This window comes from Oryx dammah, unplaced genomic scaffold, assembly GCF_014754425.2.
Source record: "Oryx dammah isolate SB20612 unplaced genomic scaffold, SCBI_Odam_1.1 HiC_scaffold_26, whole genome shotgun sequence".
In the NCBI taxonomy this organism is placed as follows: domain Eukaryota; kingdom Metazoa; phylum Chordata; class Mammalia; order Artiodactyla; family Bovidae; genus Oryx; species Oryx dammah.
In genome coordinates this window covers 72884448-72902426 of record NW_024070210.1, presented here as the reverse complement: position 1 = coordinate 72902426, position 17979 = coordinate 72884448, and the positions used below count along the sequence as shown (strand labels likewise).

The 17979-nt window shown below is 39.7% G+C and overlaps 1 protein-coding gene across 1 annotated transcript in view; it reads left to right on the top strand.

The window, feature by feature from the left end:
* Positions 1 to 17979, top strand: part of FMN1 (formin 1) — a 435492-nt gene that overhangs the window by 80921 nt on the left and 336592 nt on the right. The window contains exon 2 of the mRNA XM_040226990.1: positions 16865 to 17043. Coding sequence (XP_040082924.1) covers positions 16865 to 17043 — 179 coding nt within the window. The remainder of the gene's footprint in view (positions 1 to 16864; positions 17044 to 17979) is intronic.

The window sequence follows — 17979 nt, the reverse complement described above, 5'->3', positions numbered from 1 at the left end:
TTCTTGCTTAGAGAAATCCATGGTCTCAAAGAGTCAGACACGACTGAGCAACTAACACACACAGGTAGCTATTTTATGACCAGTCACTTCTGGAAAATCCCGACCACAATTGCTGTTCAGAGGCTCCCCCTTAGGTTCTGGGAGCTGTTCCCAGAAAAGGGAGAAGAGTGAAGGGACAGGCCAACATTCTAGACATGCCTTCTAGAAATCTCTCCTTTATGCTATAGATGTAAACATCTGTACATCCAGGTAGGTCCTTGACAGCTTTGCTCTCAAAGCTGTATATAACCACGTGTATAACCGCAAACACTTCCTCCTTCACTGGAGGTACTGGATCCAGAAGTGATGTCATGGGAACCCTATTCTTTGAGTTCACAGTCATTGGATAGTGTTCATTTCTCCTCTTGTCCCGTCATACTCCATTTAAATGTTTTGCAACTTATGAATCAAATGAATACTTTTATTGCAGTTAATATATCATGCATATAGAAAAGAAACCCCTCAAAAAGGAGGGGGGAGACAAAGAAAAAGTTAATAGTTTTAATTGAAAGGATAAATAGGAAGAATTAATCAGTCTCTAGATATCCCAACAGTATGTTAGAAAATAGAAGTTTAGTCAAGATTCCCTGTTTACCTAATCACAAGGTCATAAACTACACTGAGTCTTTCCCCATTTATTTCCTGTTTCAAGTTATTCTTGCCTTCAGCCAGCATTCCAGCAGGTCTGAATTCCTCTGGGGTCTGAACCTTTTTTTCTGAGGGGTCTCAACCTTTGCCAGTACAGCTTAGATAACATTACAAGAGTCACCTGCTAACCTGTCCCCCAGATTCCTCTTATACCCACAGAATCTCCAGCAATCCTGTTTCCATCTAATGGGATAAATCATGCTAGCTCTTAAGCAAAACCCTACCTTTTGCTTGTTTTTTTCCTGGTAGAAGCTCGAAATGGTCCAGAGAAAATATGTTTCTAATTCTGGGAAATGACTCCTGCCCTGGACACCTGCCTGGTGCATTTGGCAATGAAACAGTCTGAGCACTCAGACCTTTGGGCCTAGACTCATTTATTATGAACCCCTCAGTGCCTAGTCCCCTGTATGGGCAGATGTGAGGCACATGGCATTTTTTATCGATCATCAGAACAGAACATGTACTTGGTGATTTTGGACAGCTCCCCAGCTTACAAATGCTGCCTCCTAGGGCAGCTCCACTGTCTGAGAAACTTTGGAGAGGGTCTCACTCATTTAACACAGAAACCATCACAATGAGATTTCAACATTCTTACTGTTTTTCTTTTCTTTTAATGGAACAAATATTAGGGCTCAAATTCACATTGTTTTAAAAATAGAAACTATTTTTAAAATTTCTGCAGAGAAAAACAGTATAAAATGCCTTCAGCAGAGTAACACCTTTGTTAATCCAAATAAAGTTCTCCAACTTTTCCTTTACTGTTTTCTCTTTTCAGTTAATTCACATTATCCTTGATTCCATGGCAAATTATAGAACTATTTGAGAATTAAATTAGCTGGTAGACATTGCTGCAGAAGTGAAAGTGAAGTCGCTCAGTCGTGTCCGACTCTTTGCAACCCCGTGGACTGCACCCTATCAGGCTCCTCCGTCCATAGGATTTTTCCAGGCAAGAGTGCTGGAGTGGATTGCCATTTCCTTCTCCAGGGGATCTTCCCGACCCAAGAATCAAACCTGAGTCTCCCGCATTGCAGGCAGACGCTTTACCATCTGAGCCACCAGGGAAGCAGATACATATTACTCATTTCCCTAGTAATTGTGTTTTCATTTCCTTTTATTCTCAAAGGCTGACGCCATCATGGGTATATCTCATGTTTTAATCGTGCTGAATTTGGTTATGTATTATCTCCCCTAACCTCATACCAGGGTGGTTGTGGCTTTCCCTAGGAATTTTCTGCATCACTGTCATTGACAGATATGGCTGTCATTTCAAATGAAAGACAAGAAATGATTTGGTGCTTTTGCTCATTAGCAACAAGTCGGTGCAGTGCCTCATATTATTTTAAATATAAATTGTGAAAATTTGTCAAGAAAATCTAGATCTATGTTTGTAAATAAAATGCAAACCCACAGTAAAAACCTTACACCTGAAATACCTCTCAGCACAATTCAGTCTAATCCTCTTGTCCTTCTGAAGCCATTATTGACAACCTTGTGCTTATTTATAATCTCTCAGCAGTGCTAGACTCAGAGGTTCCAATTTTATTATTTGTTTGGTGGAATCATTCCAGGGAATATTTATCATGAACTTGAGTATATTGATAAGTTCTTCTTAGGTGAAAAATATACGGTGAGCTCAATTCTCTTCTTAGTATAGATTTAGCCCTTTATGGATCAATTGCTTTCCTGAAAGATTTGCCCATGAAATTAATTTTCTTCTATGAAATTAGATTTTTCTACTGACATGTGTTTTAAATTGGAGCTGTGTTTTCTAGTAAACAATAGCCCTAAGGCATAGTAAAATCATATTTGAGATTATAACAGTCTCCTCATTGTGGGGGGAGGCAATTTTCAGATAGTGATAAAATATGAAAAACAAGTTATTAAATTGAAGATGATTAGGATTAATTTTATGTTTTAAATATAAAGGAAAAGAAACTATGATAACTTAGCCAAACCATTTTGAAAAGACCCTGACTCCTATAATACTCTATATGAAATTCTTTTTGGTGGCTTAGGTTTTGTTTACTGCTGCATGCTTTTTTTTTTTTTTTTTAATTTTTTTTTCCTTTTGGGCATATACTAGTTTGAAGGGAAAATGAGAAACAGCTGAAATATTTCAAAATGAATCAAATGGGACATGAAAACATATTTTGAACCATTCATTTGAATTTAAAAGTGAACCCTTTGGAGAAATGGAGTTCTGCCCCATTCTTCCTTTTTGCCTGGTGGGGTCTAATTCAGCACCAAATAAAGAGAAATCATTCCAATAGCGAGTGTGTATATAGTGTTTACGGAGAAGGCGATGGCACCCCACTCCAGTGCTCTTGCCTGGAAAATCGCATGGACAGAGGAGGCTGGTGGGCTGCGGTCCATGGGGTCGCGAAGAGCCCGACATGACTGAGCGACTTCCCTTTCACTTTTCACTTTCATGCATTGGAGAAGGAAATGGCGACCCACTCCCGTGTTCTTGCCTGGAGAATCCCAGGGACGGGGGAGCCTGGTGGGCTGCCGTCTATGGGGTCGCCCAGAGTCGGACACGACTGAAGCGACTTAGCAGCAGCAGCATATAGTGTTTACAGCATTTAGTTCCTCAGTTCTTGGAGACTGCCCTGGAATTCCAGTGGATAAGATTCGGTGGTTCTAATGCAAGGGATGTGAGTTTGATCTCTGGTTGGTGAACTTAGATTCTACACAGCTCGGACAAATAAATAGTCTCCCTTTTTAAACTATGAATTATTCTTTGATGGATAATAGGTCTCTTGTCTACTTAGTTTTGGCTATGCTGCGTCTTCGTTGCTGCATGGCCTTTTTTCTAGTTATGGAGAATGGGATTCTCATTAGAGCTTTCCTGGTGGCTCAGAGGTTAAAGCGTCTGCCTACAGTGCGGGAGACCGGGTTCAATCCCTGGGTCGGGAAGATCCCCTGGAGAAAGAAGTGGTTGCCGTGGTTTCTCTTGTTGCTGAGCATGCGCCCTAGGGCAAGCGGGCTTCAGTAGTTGCAATCACAGGGGCTTGGTAGCGGTGGCTCCCCAGCTCTAGAACACAGACTCAGTAGTTGTGATGCACGGATTTAGTTGCTCTGAGGCACACGGGATCTTCCCGGATCAGGGATCAAACCCATGTCTCCTGCATTGGTAGGCGGATTGTTTACCACTGAGCCACCGGGAATGCCCAGTAATAGAGCTTGAATAACAGAACGATTATTCTTCTAGGATAGATTCACACAAGTCAGGATTTAGTGATTAAACGATAAGGACGTGCTTAACATTTTAAGTAGGTATCAGCTAGCTTTTTCTGTCAAGAGTCAAGTAGTAAATATTTTTTACTTTGTAGGCTAAGGCTTCTTCTATGTCTGTGGCTTCTTCCTCCCTCTACTCTTTTCCCCCATTCTCCTTCTCATCCACTACCTCCTCTCCCTGCCTATTCCTCCTCCTTCTCCCCCTTTAAAAATGGAAAAAAAAAAAAATGCAAAAGCCATTCTTAGCTCACAAGCTGTAGGAAAACAAGCTGTGTGCTATATCTGGCCCTTATGCCAGAGCTGTCCACCCCTGTTTCAGATACATATTGCCAAATAGCTTATCAAGGATGAACACCAACTTACTCTCTCACCATGGAATTTTTGAGAGTATTTGTTTCACAGTACGTTCTTTGTATCATTTTAATATTGATGTGAGGACATTCACTCTAGACTATTTTTCAAAATGTGCAGCTTTAACATTAATTCCTGTTTCTTTGATTGCAGAATTTTAATATTCTAGGCCCAGTTCAAAATATTCTATTGAAGACATTCACTCGGTGAGGCACTGAAATAAATTAGTTGCATCTTTAGTGTGTGAAAAAGTGGTCAGGGAGCCTGCTTAGCTTTCTGTCTAATGCACCATGACTGAGTTCCCTTGTTGGAAGCCTCCTTCCTCTGGGCACTAAGATCTCTGAACCCACCAAGTCCAATGTTGCAAGAATAGGAAATTAAAATTATGCAAGTGATTAATTAGGTCTAATAATATGAGGGGGCCCCTCTCACTTCTACTTTTGGTCTCCAGACCCATATGTTCTAGGAAAAAGAGCACCAAATTTTTCCTTCTAGTTGAAAGCATATACTATATCTTTGGGGTAATTGCAGATATTTGTGACACCATCAAAGCTTTGAAAGATACAGGGGTGGTGACACATACTGCACTCCCATTTAAATTCTCTTTTGGCTAGTGAGAAAACCGATGGTTTTAGAGAATGTCTGGATTATTCTAAACTTAATTACATGGGGATACAAATTGCAAGTGATATTTCAGATATGGTATACTTCCTGAGTATATCAACACAGCCTGTGAGAGCTAATATTCATTTATTGATACAGAAAATGCTTTATTTTCATACCAACCAATTCATCTTCTTCTGGAAGGGATAGCAGTGTACTCGTCACTGCCTTACTTTAGGGTATGACAGTTTACCTTTTCTCTGTCATAAAGTCTGAAAGGAGTTTGATCATTTTGATACCTCTTAAAATATTATGCTGACCCATTACATTGCTATTATTTCATCTGGATATGGCAAACATCAGATAGCAAGTGCCCTAAATGCCTTAATAATACAAAAGCATACTAAAAGGTAGGAAATAAACCCCATTCCTGATTCTTATTACTCTATCAGAGTCCTGGCAGAAAACAGAGGGTATATATTCAAAAGTAAACTTAATAAAGAGATTATGTCCAGATCAATTATGAAAACCAGCCTGAGTTTGTGAGGTTCCTAGACACTAAAAAACCATTATCAGCCCTAGGTGGATGAAGGGGGAAATGGCAGAGACAGTGTTATAGTAAGCTGGCAAGAACTGGAGGTATGGAACAGGGCCAGGTGGCAAAGATATGGTTGCTAAAAAAAGCAGCCACGTTTAAAAATCTTGATCTAGCAGGTCAAAAGTGACACAAACTCTTTCTCCTTTTGCTCCCACGTCCTTGCTATTTACATGAGATATCCTCAGCTGTCTCATAGTCGTTGGTTGTCCATGCTAATGTCTGGAGATTTAAAAACTTTTTGGAAGTTCTGAGTGCTCGTGAAAGTTAATTTTTCTTTAAATATATTCTGTCTTTCCTAAACCCCCGCTCCTAATTTTACATACATTAGGCCACTTGACAATGTCCCGTAGGCCACTGGGGCCCTTTTAATTATTTTTCAGTCCAAAAATCAGCTCTTAGCTATAAGCCTAGGCAATTTTGAGGCTCACTTTATTTGTTGTACCTCTCTCAAGGATTACAGTACTTGCATTGCTTGCTAGCAAATATCTAAAAATAGTTATTTCCTATATTTTGCTTAGTTTTCAGTTGTTTATGGCAGGAGGCTAATTCTAGGCTTTGGGTTCAGAACCTAATTCTCCTACTTGCTGTTTGACCCTGGGCAAAGTTAATGTCTGTATTTCATTAGTTTTACATCTAACTTGCAGGATTATTGTGAAAATTCTCAGTAATGTACAAAATATATAAAGTGTGTGATGCATAGTAATCACCCCATATGTAGGACATAGCTTACCCTTAGGAAAGTGAATTTTTGGAGAGAGAAAGTGATAATCAGGCCTCAGCTAAGGTTGCTGGGATAAAGTGCTGGGCTTCTCTTCAGTACTAATACCTGGGGGAAGAAGGGAGATAGAAAATCTCTGTTTCCTAAGACACAGAAAAAGGGGTTCATTTAAACAAACCTGCTGTTTCTAGGATGCTGCTATTTAGCTGATCTGCTGAAAAACTCATTGCTTCAGTTCCAAATCATTGAGTGGTCAAGGTAATCTCCAAAGCTTTCTGGCTAGAAGGACAAAGGTCACTGACAGATGACTAGACCAGCCTGATTGGCTCTGTGACATCAACTATTGGTTTAACAGCTGAGATAGGGCTAAGGCTCAGGTGTTGTTGTGCAGTTGATAAATAATGTCCAACTCTTTGCGACCCCATGACTACAGCATGCCAGGCTTACCTGTCCTTCCCTATGTCCTGGAGTTTGCTCAAACTCATGTCTATTGAGTCGGTGATGCCATCTCATCCTTTGTCATCTCCTTCTCTTCCTGCCCTCAGTTTTTTCCAGCATTAGGGTCTTTTCCAATGTGTCGACTCTTCGCAGCAGGTAGCCAAACTATTGGCAGTTCAGTTTAAACATCAGTCCTTCCTATGAATGAATATTCAGGGTTGGTTACCTTTAGAACTGATTGGTTTGATCTCCTTCTTTCCAAGGGACTCCTAAGAGTCTTATCCAGCACCACAGTTCAAAAGCATCAATTCTTTGGCACTGAGCCTTCTTTATAGTCCAACTCTCACATCTGTATATGACTACTGGAAAAACCACAGCTTTGACTATATGGACATTTGTTAGCAAAGTGATGTCTCTGCTTTTTAATATGCTGTCAGGCTTGTCATTGCTTTTCTTCCAAGGAACAAGCATCTTTTAATTTTGTGGCTGCAGTTACTGTCCACAGTGATTTCGGAGCCCAAGGAAGTAAAAGCTGTCACTGTTTCCACTTTTTCCCCATCTGTTTACCATGAATTGATGGGACCGGATGCCATGATCTTTGTTTTTGAATGTTGAGTTTTAAGTCAGCTTGTTCACTCTACTTTTTCATCCTTATCAAGAGGCTCTTTAGTTCCTCTGCACTTTATGTCATTAGAGTGGTATCATCTGCATATCTGAGGTTGTTGATACTTCCCCTGGCAATCTTGATTCCAGCTTGTGATTCATACAGCCTGGCATTTCACATGATGTACTCTGCATATAAGTTAAATAAACTGGATGACAATATACATCCTTGACATACTCCTTTCCAAATTTTGAACCATTGTTCCTTGTCTGGTTCTAATAGTTGCTTCTTGACCAGCTTATAGGTTTCTCAGGAGACAGGTAAGGTGCTCTGGTATTCCCATCTCCTTCAGAATTTTTCACAGTTTGTTGTGATCCACAGTCAAAGGCTTTAGCATAGTCAATGAAAACAGAAGATGTTTTTCTGGAATTCCCTTGCATTTTCTATGATCCAACAGTTGATGACAATTTGGTCTCTAGTTCCTCTGCCTTTTCTAAACCCAGCTTGTACATCTGGAAATTCCTGGTTCATGTACTGTTGAAGCCTAGCTAGAAAGATTTTGAGCATTACCTTGCTAGCATGTGAAATGAGCACAACTGTATGGTGGTTTGAACATTCTTTGGTATTCCCCTTCTTTGGGATTGGAATGAAAACTTACTTTTTCCAGTCCTGTGGCCACTGCTGAGTTTTCCAAACTTGCTGACATATTGAATGGAGCACTTTAACAGCATCATCTTTTAGAATTTGAAATAGCTTAGCTGGAATTCCATCACCTCCACTAGCTTTGTTTGTCGTAATGCTTCCTAAGGCCTACTTGACTTCACACTCCAGGATGTGTTCTCTAGGTGAGTGACCACACCTTCGTTATCTAGGTCATTAAAACCTTTTTTTTTTTTGTATAGTTCTTCTGTGTATTCTTGTCACCTCTTCTTAATCTCTTCTGCTTCTGTTAGGTCCTTGCTTTTTCTGTCCTTTATTGAGCCCATCTTTGCATGAAATATTCCCTCTGTATCTCTGCTTTGTTGAGGAGATTTCTAGTCTTTCCCAGTCTACTGTTTCCCTCTATTTCTTTGCATTGTTTACGTAAGAAGGCTTTCTTCCATCTCCTTGCTATTCCCTGGAACTCTGCCTTCAGTTGGATGTATCTTTTCTTTTCTCCATTGCCTTTTGCTTCTCCTCTTTTCTCAGCTATTTGTAAGGTCTCCTCAGACAGCCACTCTGCCTCCTTGCATTTCTTTTCCTTGGGGGTGGTTTTGGTCACCACCACATGTACAACATTGTAAACCTCCCCCATAGTTCTTCAGGCACTCTCTCTCTTGAATCTATTTGTCACCTCCACTATAGAATCATAAGGGATTTGATTTAGGTCATACCTGAATGGCCTAGCAGTTTTCCCTACTTTCTTCAATATAAGCCTAAATTTTGGAATAAGGAGCTCATGATCTGAGCCACAGTCAGCTCCCAGTTTTGTTTTTGCTGACTGTATAGTCAGTGAAAAGGCTTAGCTTGGAATTCTGTAATCTAGCAATTTCTCTCAGAATTTAATATTAGAAAAACTTTTGTCCGCCCACAGAATTAGTGATTCTTCTTTTTGGTAATAGAGGTGAAATAACTAAATGCAGCTTCATTCTTGCTTTATAAGGACACTCAAAACCATATTTTGTTCTTAATATCTTAAATGTTTACCTCTAGAATTAGCATATATGCCTTCTTTTTTTCTTTGTATTGCTCTTTTATGTGTATTCATTTTTTTGTGAATTTCTCAAGATCATTTCTTTTTAGAGAGATTTTTTAAAAACGTTGATTATATATTTTATCATTCAAGGCTTAGTTTTTGTATAACCTTGGCTATTAAGATAATTAGCAATTATGTCATATCTCTTCAAGAGTTGGGTTTCCCACTGGTGAAAATATCCCCATAATAACTGGGGCAATGTAACTAAAAAGAAAAAAAGGTTATTCAAATTTTATTTATAATGAATACTGTAAGAAACACATTTATTCTTGTTCTTCAGTAATATTTTTTTCAATAAGCAAGTATATTCCTCATGACCAAGCAGACCAAAATGTATTGATAACCTAGGCAGTTGAAGTACCAATATCAGTTTCTTTAGCATTTACTATATGCGAATGGACAGAGGCTCTTAATATCTCAGTGAACCTTACAGCCTTCCAGATTTGACCCTTTCTTGATCTTTTCTGCACCAAACCTTACTTAGGTTCTCCTCCTCCTCCCTTGTATCATTTCTAAAGCAGAGTGACTCAGCAGCATTTGTGCTTTTTTAAATACACGTCGCTGTTTTCAGGTGTTAAAATATCCAGTATAACTATAGCCACGGTTTAGTTTCCTGGAGTGAGTAATATTTGCCTCTCATCTAACATTTGTATTCTCTACAGGAAAAGATCATGGAAGGAGGTTAATGTAATAATCATAAAAATAGATTTGATGTGCCTCTTTAAAAAGTTATTTCATCTATAGCGATGCCTATACATAGTTTCATTCATGCTCTAGTCTCCTGTGTTTGAACTTCAGGAAAATGTGTCATAGTGTGTCTATGAAGTGCCCCGGGGAGCTGCACTTTCTAGAGATGATCAGCCACTTTCTGAGAGCTATTGCATTTGATGATGTGAATTCTATTTTTAGAACTTGAACAGATTTGGAATCTGCTGCACTGGAGTGCTACTGTGAATTCTTATGAGCTTAATTTTTCTTCCCTGTATCTTCTTTGACAAAAAAAAAAAAAAAATAGTCCTTAACACAAGTATGTGATGTGTAATATGCTTCTGTTGTAAACAGCTTTCTTCTTCTTCTTCTTTTTAAATTAAAATAGGATCTTGTTTTCATACTCCATCAATTGATCACCCTGAGTCCATGAAAAGTTTTCCGCAGGAAAACGATTTTGAGCACAGCTCAATATTAGGCATATTTTTATTATGTTCATCTTACTAATGAGGAAATAAAGATTCAAGGAGGTCTCGTAATTCCACTAACATCAAAACAATTAGTAAAGGTCACAGTTAAGACTCGATCCCACCTATCAAACCATTCACATCTCCTTCTTCCTCAGACTTCAGTATTCCCATCTGGGAATTGACAATAATGCCCTCCTCTAAACAGCATGAAAGATTTCCCTGGAACCTGGATTTTAGTTCTGCCTTTGCCACTATCTGGGTATGTCAGAAATATTACAGTCTTCCTGGGTTTCTATTTTCTTAACTATAAAATGAACAATAGGGAGGGGAGATAAATAACTCTAACTCTAAATAAATAACTCTAATTCTAAATTATATTTTGTTTGAATTTGCACATAATCTTAAAGATCCAAATAACATTGCATTTGTTCGATGGAATTGGATGCTTTCTTCATAGATTCTGAAATTGATATGCCTACTCCTCCATCTGTCTTACTTCTGGATCTACCACAGCCTTCTCTGCCTCTGGACACTGTCCACCTGTCTGTCTGTGCTCATCATTTCTCTCTCTATGTACTTCTTATGAGGAGAGTTAGAGGCTGAGCTGGATTAGTAAGATGCTTTCTCAGAGTTGTGTCTGCCTGGCTGGTTTAATGACATTATATCATTAAATATTACAAGGAACGAAAATTGGGACAGTGGGATTGCCTAGGGTTGATCTCTAATTGACAGATACCAGCCATGAGACTTTTGCCAAAGCTCCATCTTCCTAGACATAGACATGAATAATTACACACAGGCTCACACCCTCTTTATAAGTACTTAACAATGTCACTTTCCATTAGCTGCACATTTAGATAGCTGTCTCTCTTGCTTGTAAGTACATGTTTGAATAACATAACGGAAGACAACCTGTCTCCCTTTACATATCAGTTCTGATATTCACGGTTGAGAAAATTTCACCTCTTTGGATTTATTTTAAGTCAAGTATGATGGATGGCCTTAGGAGCTACAGCAGAGGAACAAAACTCATGAGAGTTTCAGGCTGAGGGTTTTTTCTTTCTCTTCTCCTTTTGGAGGCATAATACTCCATCACTGCTGTCAAGTGAGGGCTCAGTATGATGTGCAAATTAGAGGAGAAAGGCTGAAAGCCACTGTAATTTTGTTCCTTAGAGATTTTTGTCCAGATCTGATTATACAGTTATGTTTGCATACTTCTCTTTGGACATTGGTGTGTGTGTGTGTGTGTGTGTGTGTGTGTGTGTGATAATTAAAACCAATGCCTGGTAAATAAGGTTATCATTTTTAATGAAATGTAGTTTGTGTGTGGATTGTGGTATGAATAAGGATATGGGCATGCTGTAATTTTTCACTTGATATTTTCAAAACCTAATACAGTGAATATTTTCAGTACAAATTATAAAAGAAACATATTGTAGCCTGTTAGTCCTCTCAGCTGAAATGGTTTGATTTTTTTTTAAAAAATAGGTATGGTGTTTCTGGTGGGGACAGATGATAGAGTGTATAAGGCAGCTATTTCAACATACAAAACTCAAATCTTAGTGGCTCAGAGCAAATATTTATTGTTTTTGTTCATTGGTCTAAGAGTTGGCAAGGTTCACTTGATCTGATCTGAGTTCAGCTGTGCTGGCTCACAGGGTTTGGGTCTGCTCTGTGTCTAAGTCCAGGCCCCCTAGACGTGCTTATTTTGTGGTAATGGCAGAAACACAAAGCAGCGTGTTAAAACACACAACGCCTCTTCAGGTCTTGGCTCAGGACTGGCACACTGTCACATCGGCCACATTCATTTTCCCCAAACAAGTCACAGGGCCACATCCAGCATCCAGGGACTCGGTGTCCACGGACCTGGGGAAATATATGACATCTCCATCAGTGGGAGAAGCTACAAAAGCAACTGGAAAGGCCTTGGGTGAATAATCACAATGAAGTGAGAGAGTAAAGATGTGGGAACAATAAACCAGTATGTCTTAGGTAGGGAGACTCACTCCACTGGGGAAACTGGGCCGTGGAGACTGCCTCCAGTTTTAAATGGCACATCACTTTTCCTTTCCGTCTGCTTCCTTTGTACTGATAATTGACAGCAAAATCCCAGTTTGATGTTGTAGGTTAGCATCAGGAAGTGCAGCTCATATGGGAAAAACACAGACTTTCAAAGTGGTCCCAAGGTAAGTTGCCCTTCCTGTACTGTGACTGTGCTGTATGTTGTATTAACAGAAGGTCAATTGTGGAATTAACCTGTGTGTGTATGTGTGGTCCATCAAGCTGCTGAAATGATTTTGAGAAACAAAATAACTAATAAATACTGAGGAAAAATTAGATTTATAGTCTGTGCCCATGAAACGGGGAAGACATGATTATGTTGATAAGGCTGTTTTAAGCTTTTCATAAAAGGTTCCATGAAAATCTAACACCTCAAAATCTATTTGCATTAGAAATTTAAGTGATATTTGACTGTTGTGACAGAATATACTTACCTAATTTCAGATAATTTTTATCTCCCTTTATTAAATATATTCAGTCGAGGAGAGTGGTATAGACATGCCTATTTTAGCAGGCATAGACATATGCTTTATTTTTGACTGTGCAGAAAATGAGTTGATATTATTAAAACTCTTCAAAGACTTGAGTCTAATATATACCACACACACACATATATATATACATTATTTTTTAATATTCTTTTTCATTATGGCTTATCATATTGACTACAGTTCTCTGTGCTATACAGTAGGACCTTGTTGTTTATCCATTCTATAATATATATAATGAAATCAGAGGTTGGGGTTTGCAGACCATTATACGCAGAATGGATATACAGATCCTACTGTATAGCACAGGGTCCTTACTATATTCAATATCCTGTAACAAACCATAATGGAAAAGAATATTTTCAGTTCTAGGCAATGAGACTAAAGCAGAAGCCTGACAAGAGATTTCTAGAAACGTTTCTCTTTCCTGCTAAATGGTAACAACAGCTCTGGCACTGAGTTTTCTCCTCATGCCTGGAGATGGAACAGGCATCTTGGAGGCAAGAAACAAAATGCCAGCCTATGATGATGATGTAATAGAAAGCCAGAAGGATGAATCCTTAAGCTGTTTATCAATGCCAGCAACCAACCAACCTCCCTGCAGTTTCCTACTATAAAAAATAAATGGGCTATCCACGCTGGCTCAGCGGTAAGGGTTCCGCCTACAATGCTGGAGGTGCAGGTTCGGATCCCTGGGAGGAGGTGGCGACCCACTCCAGTATTCTTGCAGGAGGGTCACAGGGACAGAGGAGCCTGGCGGACTGCAGTCCATGGGGTCGCAGGGAGTGGAGCACAACTGAGCGCATATACATAAATAAGAAATAGATAAATGGCAGATTTGTGAGACATCTTAAAAAGTGGTTCCTGATACTTGTAAGTAGATTCAAACTAATATAATTTTTAGAATATATGAAAATGCGGTGTGTGTTAGCTGCTCGGTTGTGTCCAACTCTTTGTGACACCGGGGACTGTGGACCGCTGGGCTCCTCTGTCCATGGGGTTCTCCGGGCGGGAGTGCTGGAGTGGGTTGCTATTTCCTCCTCCAGGGGATTTTCCAGACCCAGAGGTCAAACCCACGTCTCCTGCTTTGGAAGGCGGGGGCGGATTCTTTTTGTCTGAACCACCAGGGAATCCCCAGGGATATTATGCAAAAACAAATAAGCCTATAACCATAGAAGATAAAATCAGTGAGAATCTAATATCCATTAGCTGGACAGAAAACAGACATTGCAAGAGTGTTTTTATATGAATGAATAAGAAAACAGATGGTCCAAAAGAAAAGTTTGTTCTTCATTAAACTATTGTCTTCTTTGACAAGAAAAGAAAGAGAAAATATATACAGATCCTACTGTATATATCAAAAATATATATGAATAACTCAATCACTTTGCTCTACAACAGAAATTAGCACAACATTGTATATCAATTATACTTTGATAAAAATAATAGAAGAATTTATTAGTTTATGTCCTTTCCAATAGTGAATTTGTCTTATGTCCTCGCCTACTTTGTCAGACTTTTGAGAACTGTTTTGTTACTTATTTCTGCCCTTGGTCTTTCCTGTCCTAACAACCTTTCCCCAGATTACTACCCATCATAGTTTTACCTTGAGTGTTTGCTTCATAGGGATATTGTCTGGTTAAAATTAGGTATTAAAAACTGGTTCTTCATAATTAAAACTATTTCTAATATGAACTTACTTTTCATTGTTTCTGCCTAAACTTCACATTGTCTTTCTCTGCATAAAATGAGCTAAATTGCACCCCACACCTGCTTCATGCAGTGGTGGACAGCCACGAAAGGTGTGTAGATGCCTTTCCATGGGCGTCTGTATTTTATCTAAGGACACGAAGTCCTTATCCCTATGGGAATTTACCACTCTCATATACTTAAATGATGAACCACTCACCAGACAATGTGCCTTTGATGATCAAGGTGTCTTACCTTAGGTGTTGCACAGCATGCTCCTTGTGATGTATACAGCATGTTTTATGTTGTTTTGTCAATCTGTGTAAACTGTACCTAAAGCCAGAAGCTATTTCAAAATAAAAGTGGAAAGTGGAGGGGTTTGAAATGAGAAGTGTGATTAGTAATGAATACATTTCGAAGACAAAGTAACTAGGTTAGAGTACACCATAAATTTTAAAAGGCTTGTTTTCTCTTTTCTTGCTAAAAATGAGGGGGGATGAGCTAAATAAATAGAAGTTATCTAAACAGAAATATTCTAGGAGAGGGATAAGCTTTATAAATGGAAATGAAAAGGGGTCCATGCTTTAGTCTCTTCATCTCTTAAAGAATGGCCAGCATTGCCCTCTTATTGGGGTCACCATGAGTTTACAGGAGGAGCTTAGTAGACTGTCTCCTCTCTGAGGTTCTTTTAGGCATTATTCCTCCCTGTCTTCTGAGCAGGAGTGGGGGCCACTCTGTAGCACATGAGGCCCTCAACAAGAGCCCAGAAGAAAGTCTGTCTGGAGACACTAGGTAGGAAGAGGCTTGTGGAAAGAATGAGGCCAAGTTCCTGAAAAGACCCTCATTCTAAGACACCTAACTCAGGTGAAGAAAGAGCTTAGTTGTAACCTTCTGGATGCACATGTCTGCAGAGTAGATGCCCAAGCCCCTGGACCTTCATTTTCTTGGTTTTCACTGCAGTGTTTTGGGGACAGCCTGCCAGAGGGCAACTGTAGAGACACTGTGACCTGTATCATCTTTCAGTTTTAAAGTGTGATTAGAAACCAACCAACCAACCCAACAGGCAAACAGAAAGCAAAACCTTGGGTATTTGCAAATTTTCTCCTGAAATGCTACTCTAATATAAAGGAGAAGTGTGTTGTCCCACAGTCCTTTTGTTTGCTGACTTACTCTTGGCTCAGATTACTTGTAAGTCAGGTGTTCAACATGGCTGAAGTCATTGGCTGGCATTGGGTCCCTGCCAAAGAGACACTGTTACAAGGATTATGTGTAATAAACACCCTATCACATATCCAGCAGTCATCTCTATTGCAAAAGTACACTGAGCCTAAACTCTTAACTTCTGCCTGGTTGCTTAATATTTTGCCAAGTTTGCTTACCAGGAACTAGAAGAGGTCTAGGAACCTGAGAGCCCTGTGGGACATTAGGGGTGATCTCATTGTTTCCAAACTCTATTCAAGTGGAACACTGGTGGCTTGTGACATGTTTAACGAGTGTCCCTTTAATTGGATTCCGTGGTCAACTAAGTTTGGAAAATGCTATTATATAGAGTTAAGTTTCTTTGCTAAAGGACATCTCAAGGTCTTTAGAATTCTAACATGAGTCGTGGCTCTGGGGATAAAAGCTACATGCTCACTTGACCACAAAGTCCTTTTGTTGTAGGACAGGTATTGCCATCTCAAAAATGTCAGGCAGAGACTATGAAGTCTAGTCATTAAGAGCACACCTGCCTGTATTTGACTGCCTGGGTTCAATTCCTGGCTTTATCATTTACTGATCTTAAGCAATTCGCTGAACATCTTTGCACTTCAGTTTTCCCATCTAAAATGAGAACCCTAGTGATACCTACCTATGGAGTTATTTTGAAAACTAAAGAACAGGGTTAAGAACCGTGCCTGACACATAGTTGACTGTTATCACCCTAACATAATTCAAAGAAGAGCTAGCTTAATACTCTCATTCTGGAGACAGGAAAGTGAGTTCCAAGTAGTGCACTCACGTGGGTGTCACTCATTCAACACACTGACCAAAGGCCGGCTATCCCCAGAAATGAAGATGAACTGGATGCAGTTCCTGCCCTCGAAGAATACACACTAGTGACTTGGTTCAGGTGATACCTTTTGCAAGTAAAGCCAGGAGTCCAGGACTCCTGACTTCTGTCCTGCAGCTCATCCTCTGATTCTGTTCTGAAAGAGAATAATCTGTATAGCCTGACTGGTAAGCAGGAATAGGGAGCACTGAGTACAACGAATAGACTTATCTTTTATATGCCTTGGATACGAGGGCATATATTTTAATTCATTCTGAGTGTGATGCAGAAAGAATAGCACTTTTGGAGGAAAGCAAACCCTAAAAATATAACCTAGAAAGGGAGGTAAGAGGTAGTATGCAGTGGCCCACATAGGAGTCCCCAGAAATGGCTGGCTTGATGTATTGTCACCACTGTGTCACTCATGGTCTTCTCTGCTTTGGTCTAGGCATCTCCTCTGAGGGCTTTGCCCGGGACGGCTTCAGTGAGCAGACAGCAGCTAAAGACCTTCCCAGCAAAGATGGAGGTGCATGGGTCCTGGCTTACAGAGCAGGGCCAGCCTGTCCATTTCTGCTCCATGAGGAAAGAGAGAAACCCAACGGAAATGAATTGCACTTGGATCTCCATGTGAGTAGAAACCTGTGTGTTTGTGCTATGACTCTTTGTATATAATAAGGCTCATTTAATATGCATTTAACATAAAGTGTGTCTGCGAGGCTGCTAAAGCTGTCTTTTGTGTGAGGGTCGTTGTCTAAAAATCAATCAGCTGCAGAAAACAGATACACGTTGCTGATTTGAAATTTGTGCACTAGAAAGTGACTGTGTTTACACAGTCATGTAAATATCTGAGCATTTACAGAGTACTCTGCTAACATCACTTTGTGGCCTAAACCTTATTGTGTGAGACGCCATTTGCCACTCCTGATAATTTTCTAAAAATTTGAGAACATACAGTAACTGAATGATACGATCTGGATCCTCCAGTGAAATTCAAATAGCCTGTCTTCCACATTCCTACACCTTCCTTTCTCTGCAGCCACTCAAATAACAGGTGAACAGTTTGGCAGGAAATCTGCCAAATACTGGATGACCTATTTAAAAAACAGCCTTCTCTTTCCCATTCTTTTACGGATTCATTGACACAGAAGCGCTGACTGACCTATACAAAGCAGAGGGCTGCGTTTTACCTACTTCCACATTGTAGACTGTCACAATTGTTACTGCCCCCCTTCACTTCCCCATTTTCTGTCAGAGATGGGAGTGAGCTTTAGGAATCCAAGAGACGCTTCCTCACTGCAACCGCCCCCCCCACCCCTGCCATTAACTTTAATACTTACTGACAATTTTGTGTTCCTGATTTCATTTAACACCTTCCAATTCATTACTTTCAAGCCTGGAAATATGTTTTTGACAAGTTGTGGCCTGTAATATTCATATGGGTGACAATTTTCTCAGGCATCCAAGAGCACAAGAATCTTGTACTTTTCATAATCATAAAACCACAGTCATTGTATGTCATTTTAGAAAAACATTGGACATCTCAGTTATTGTAAAAGGAGGTTT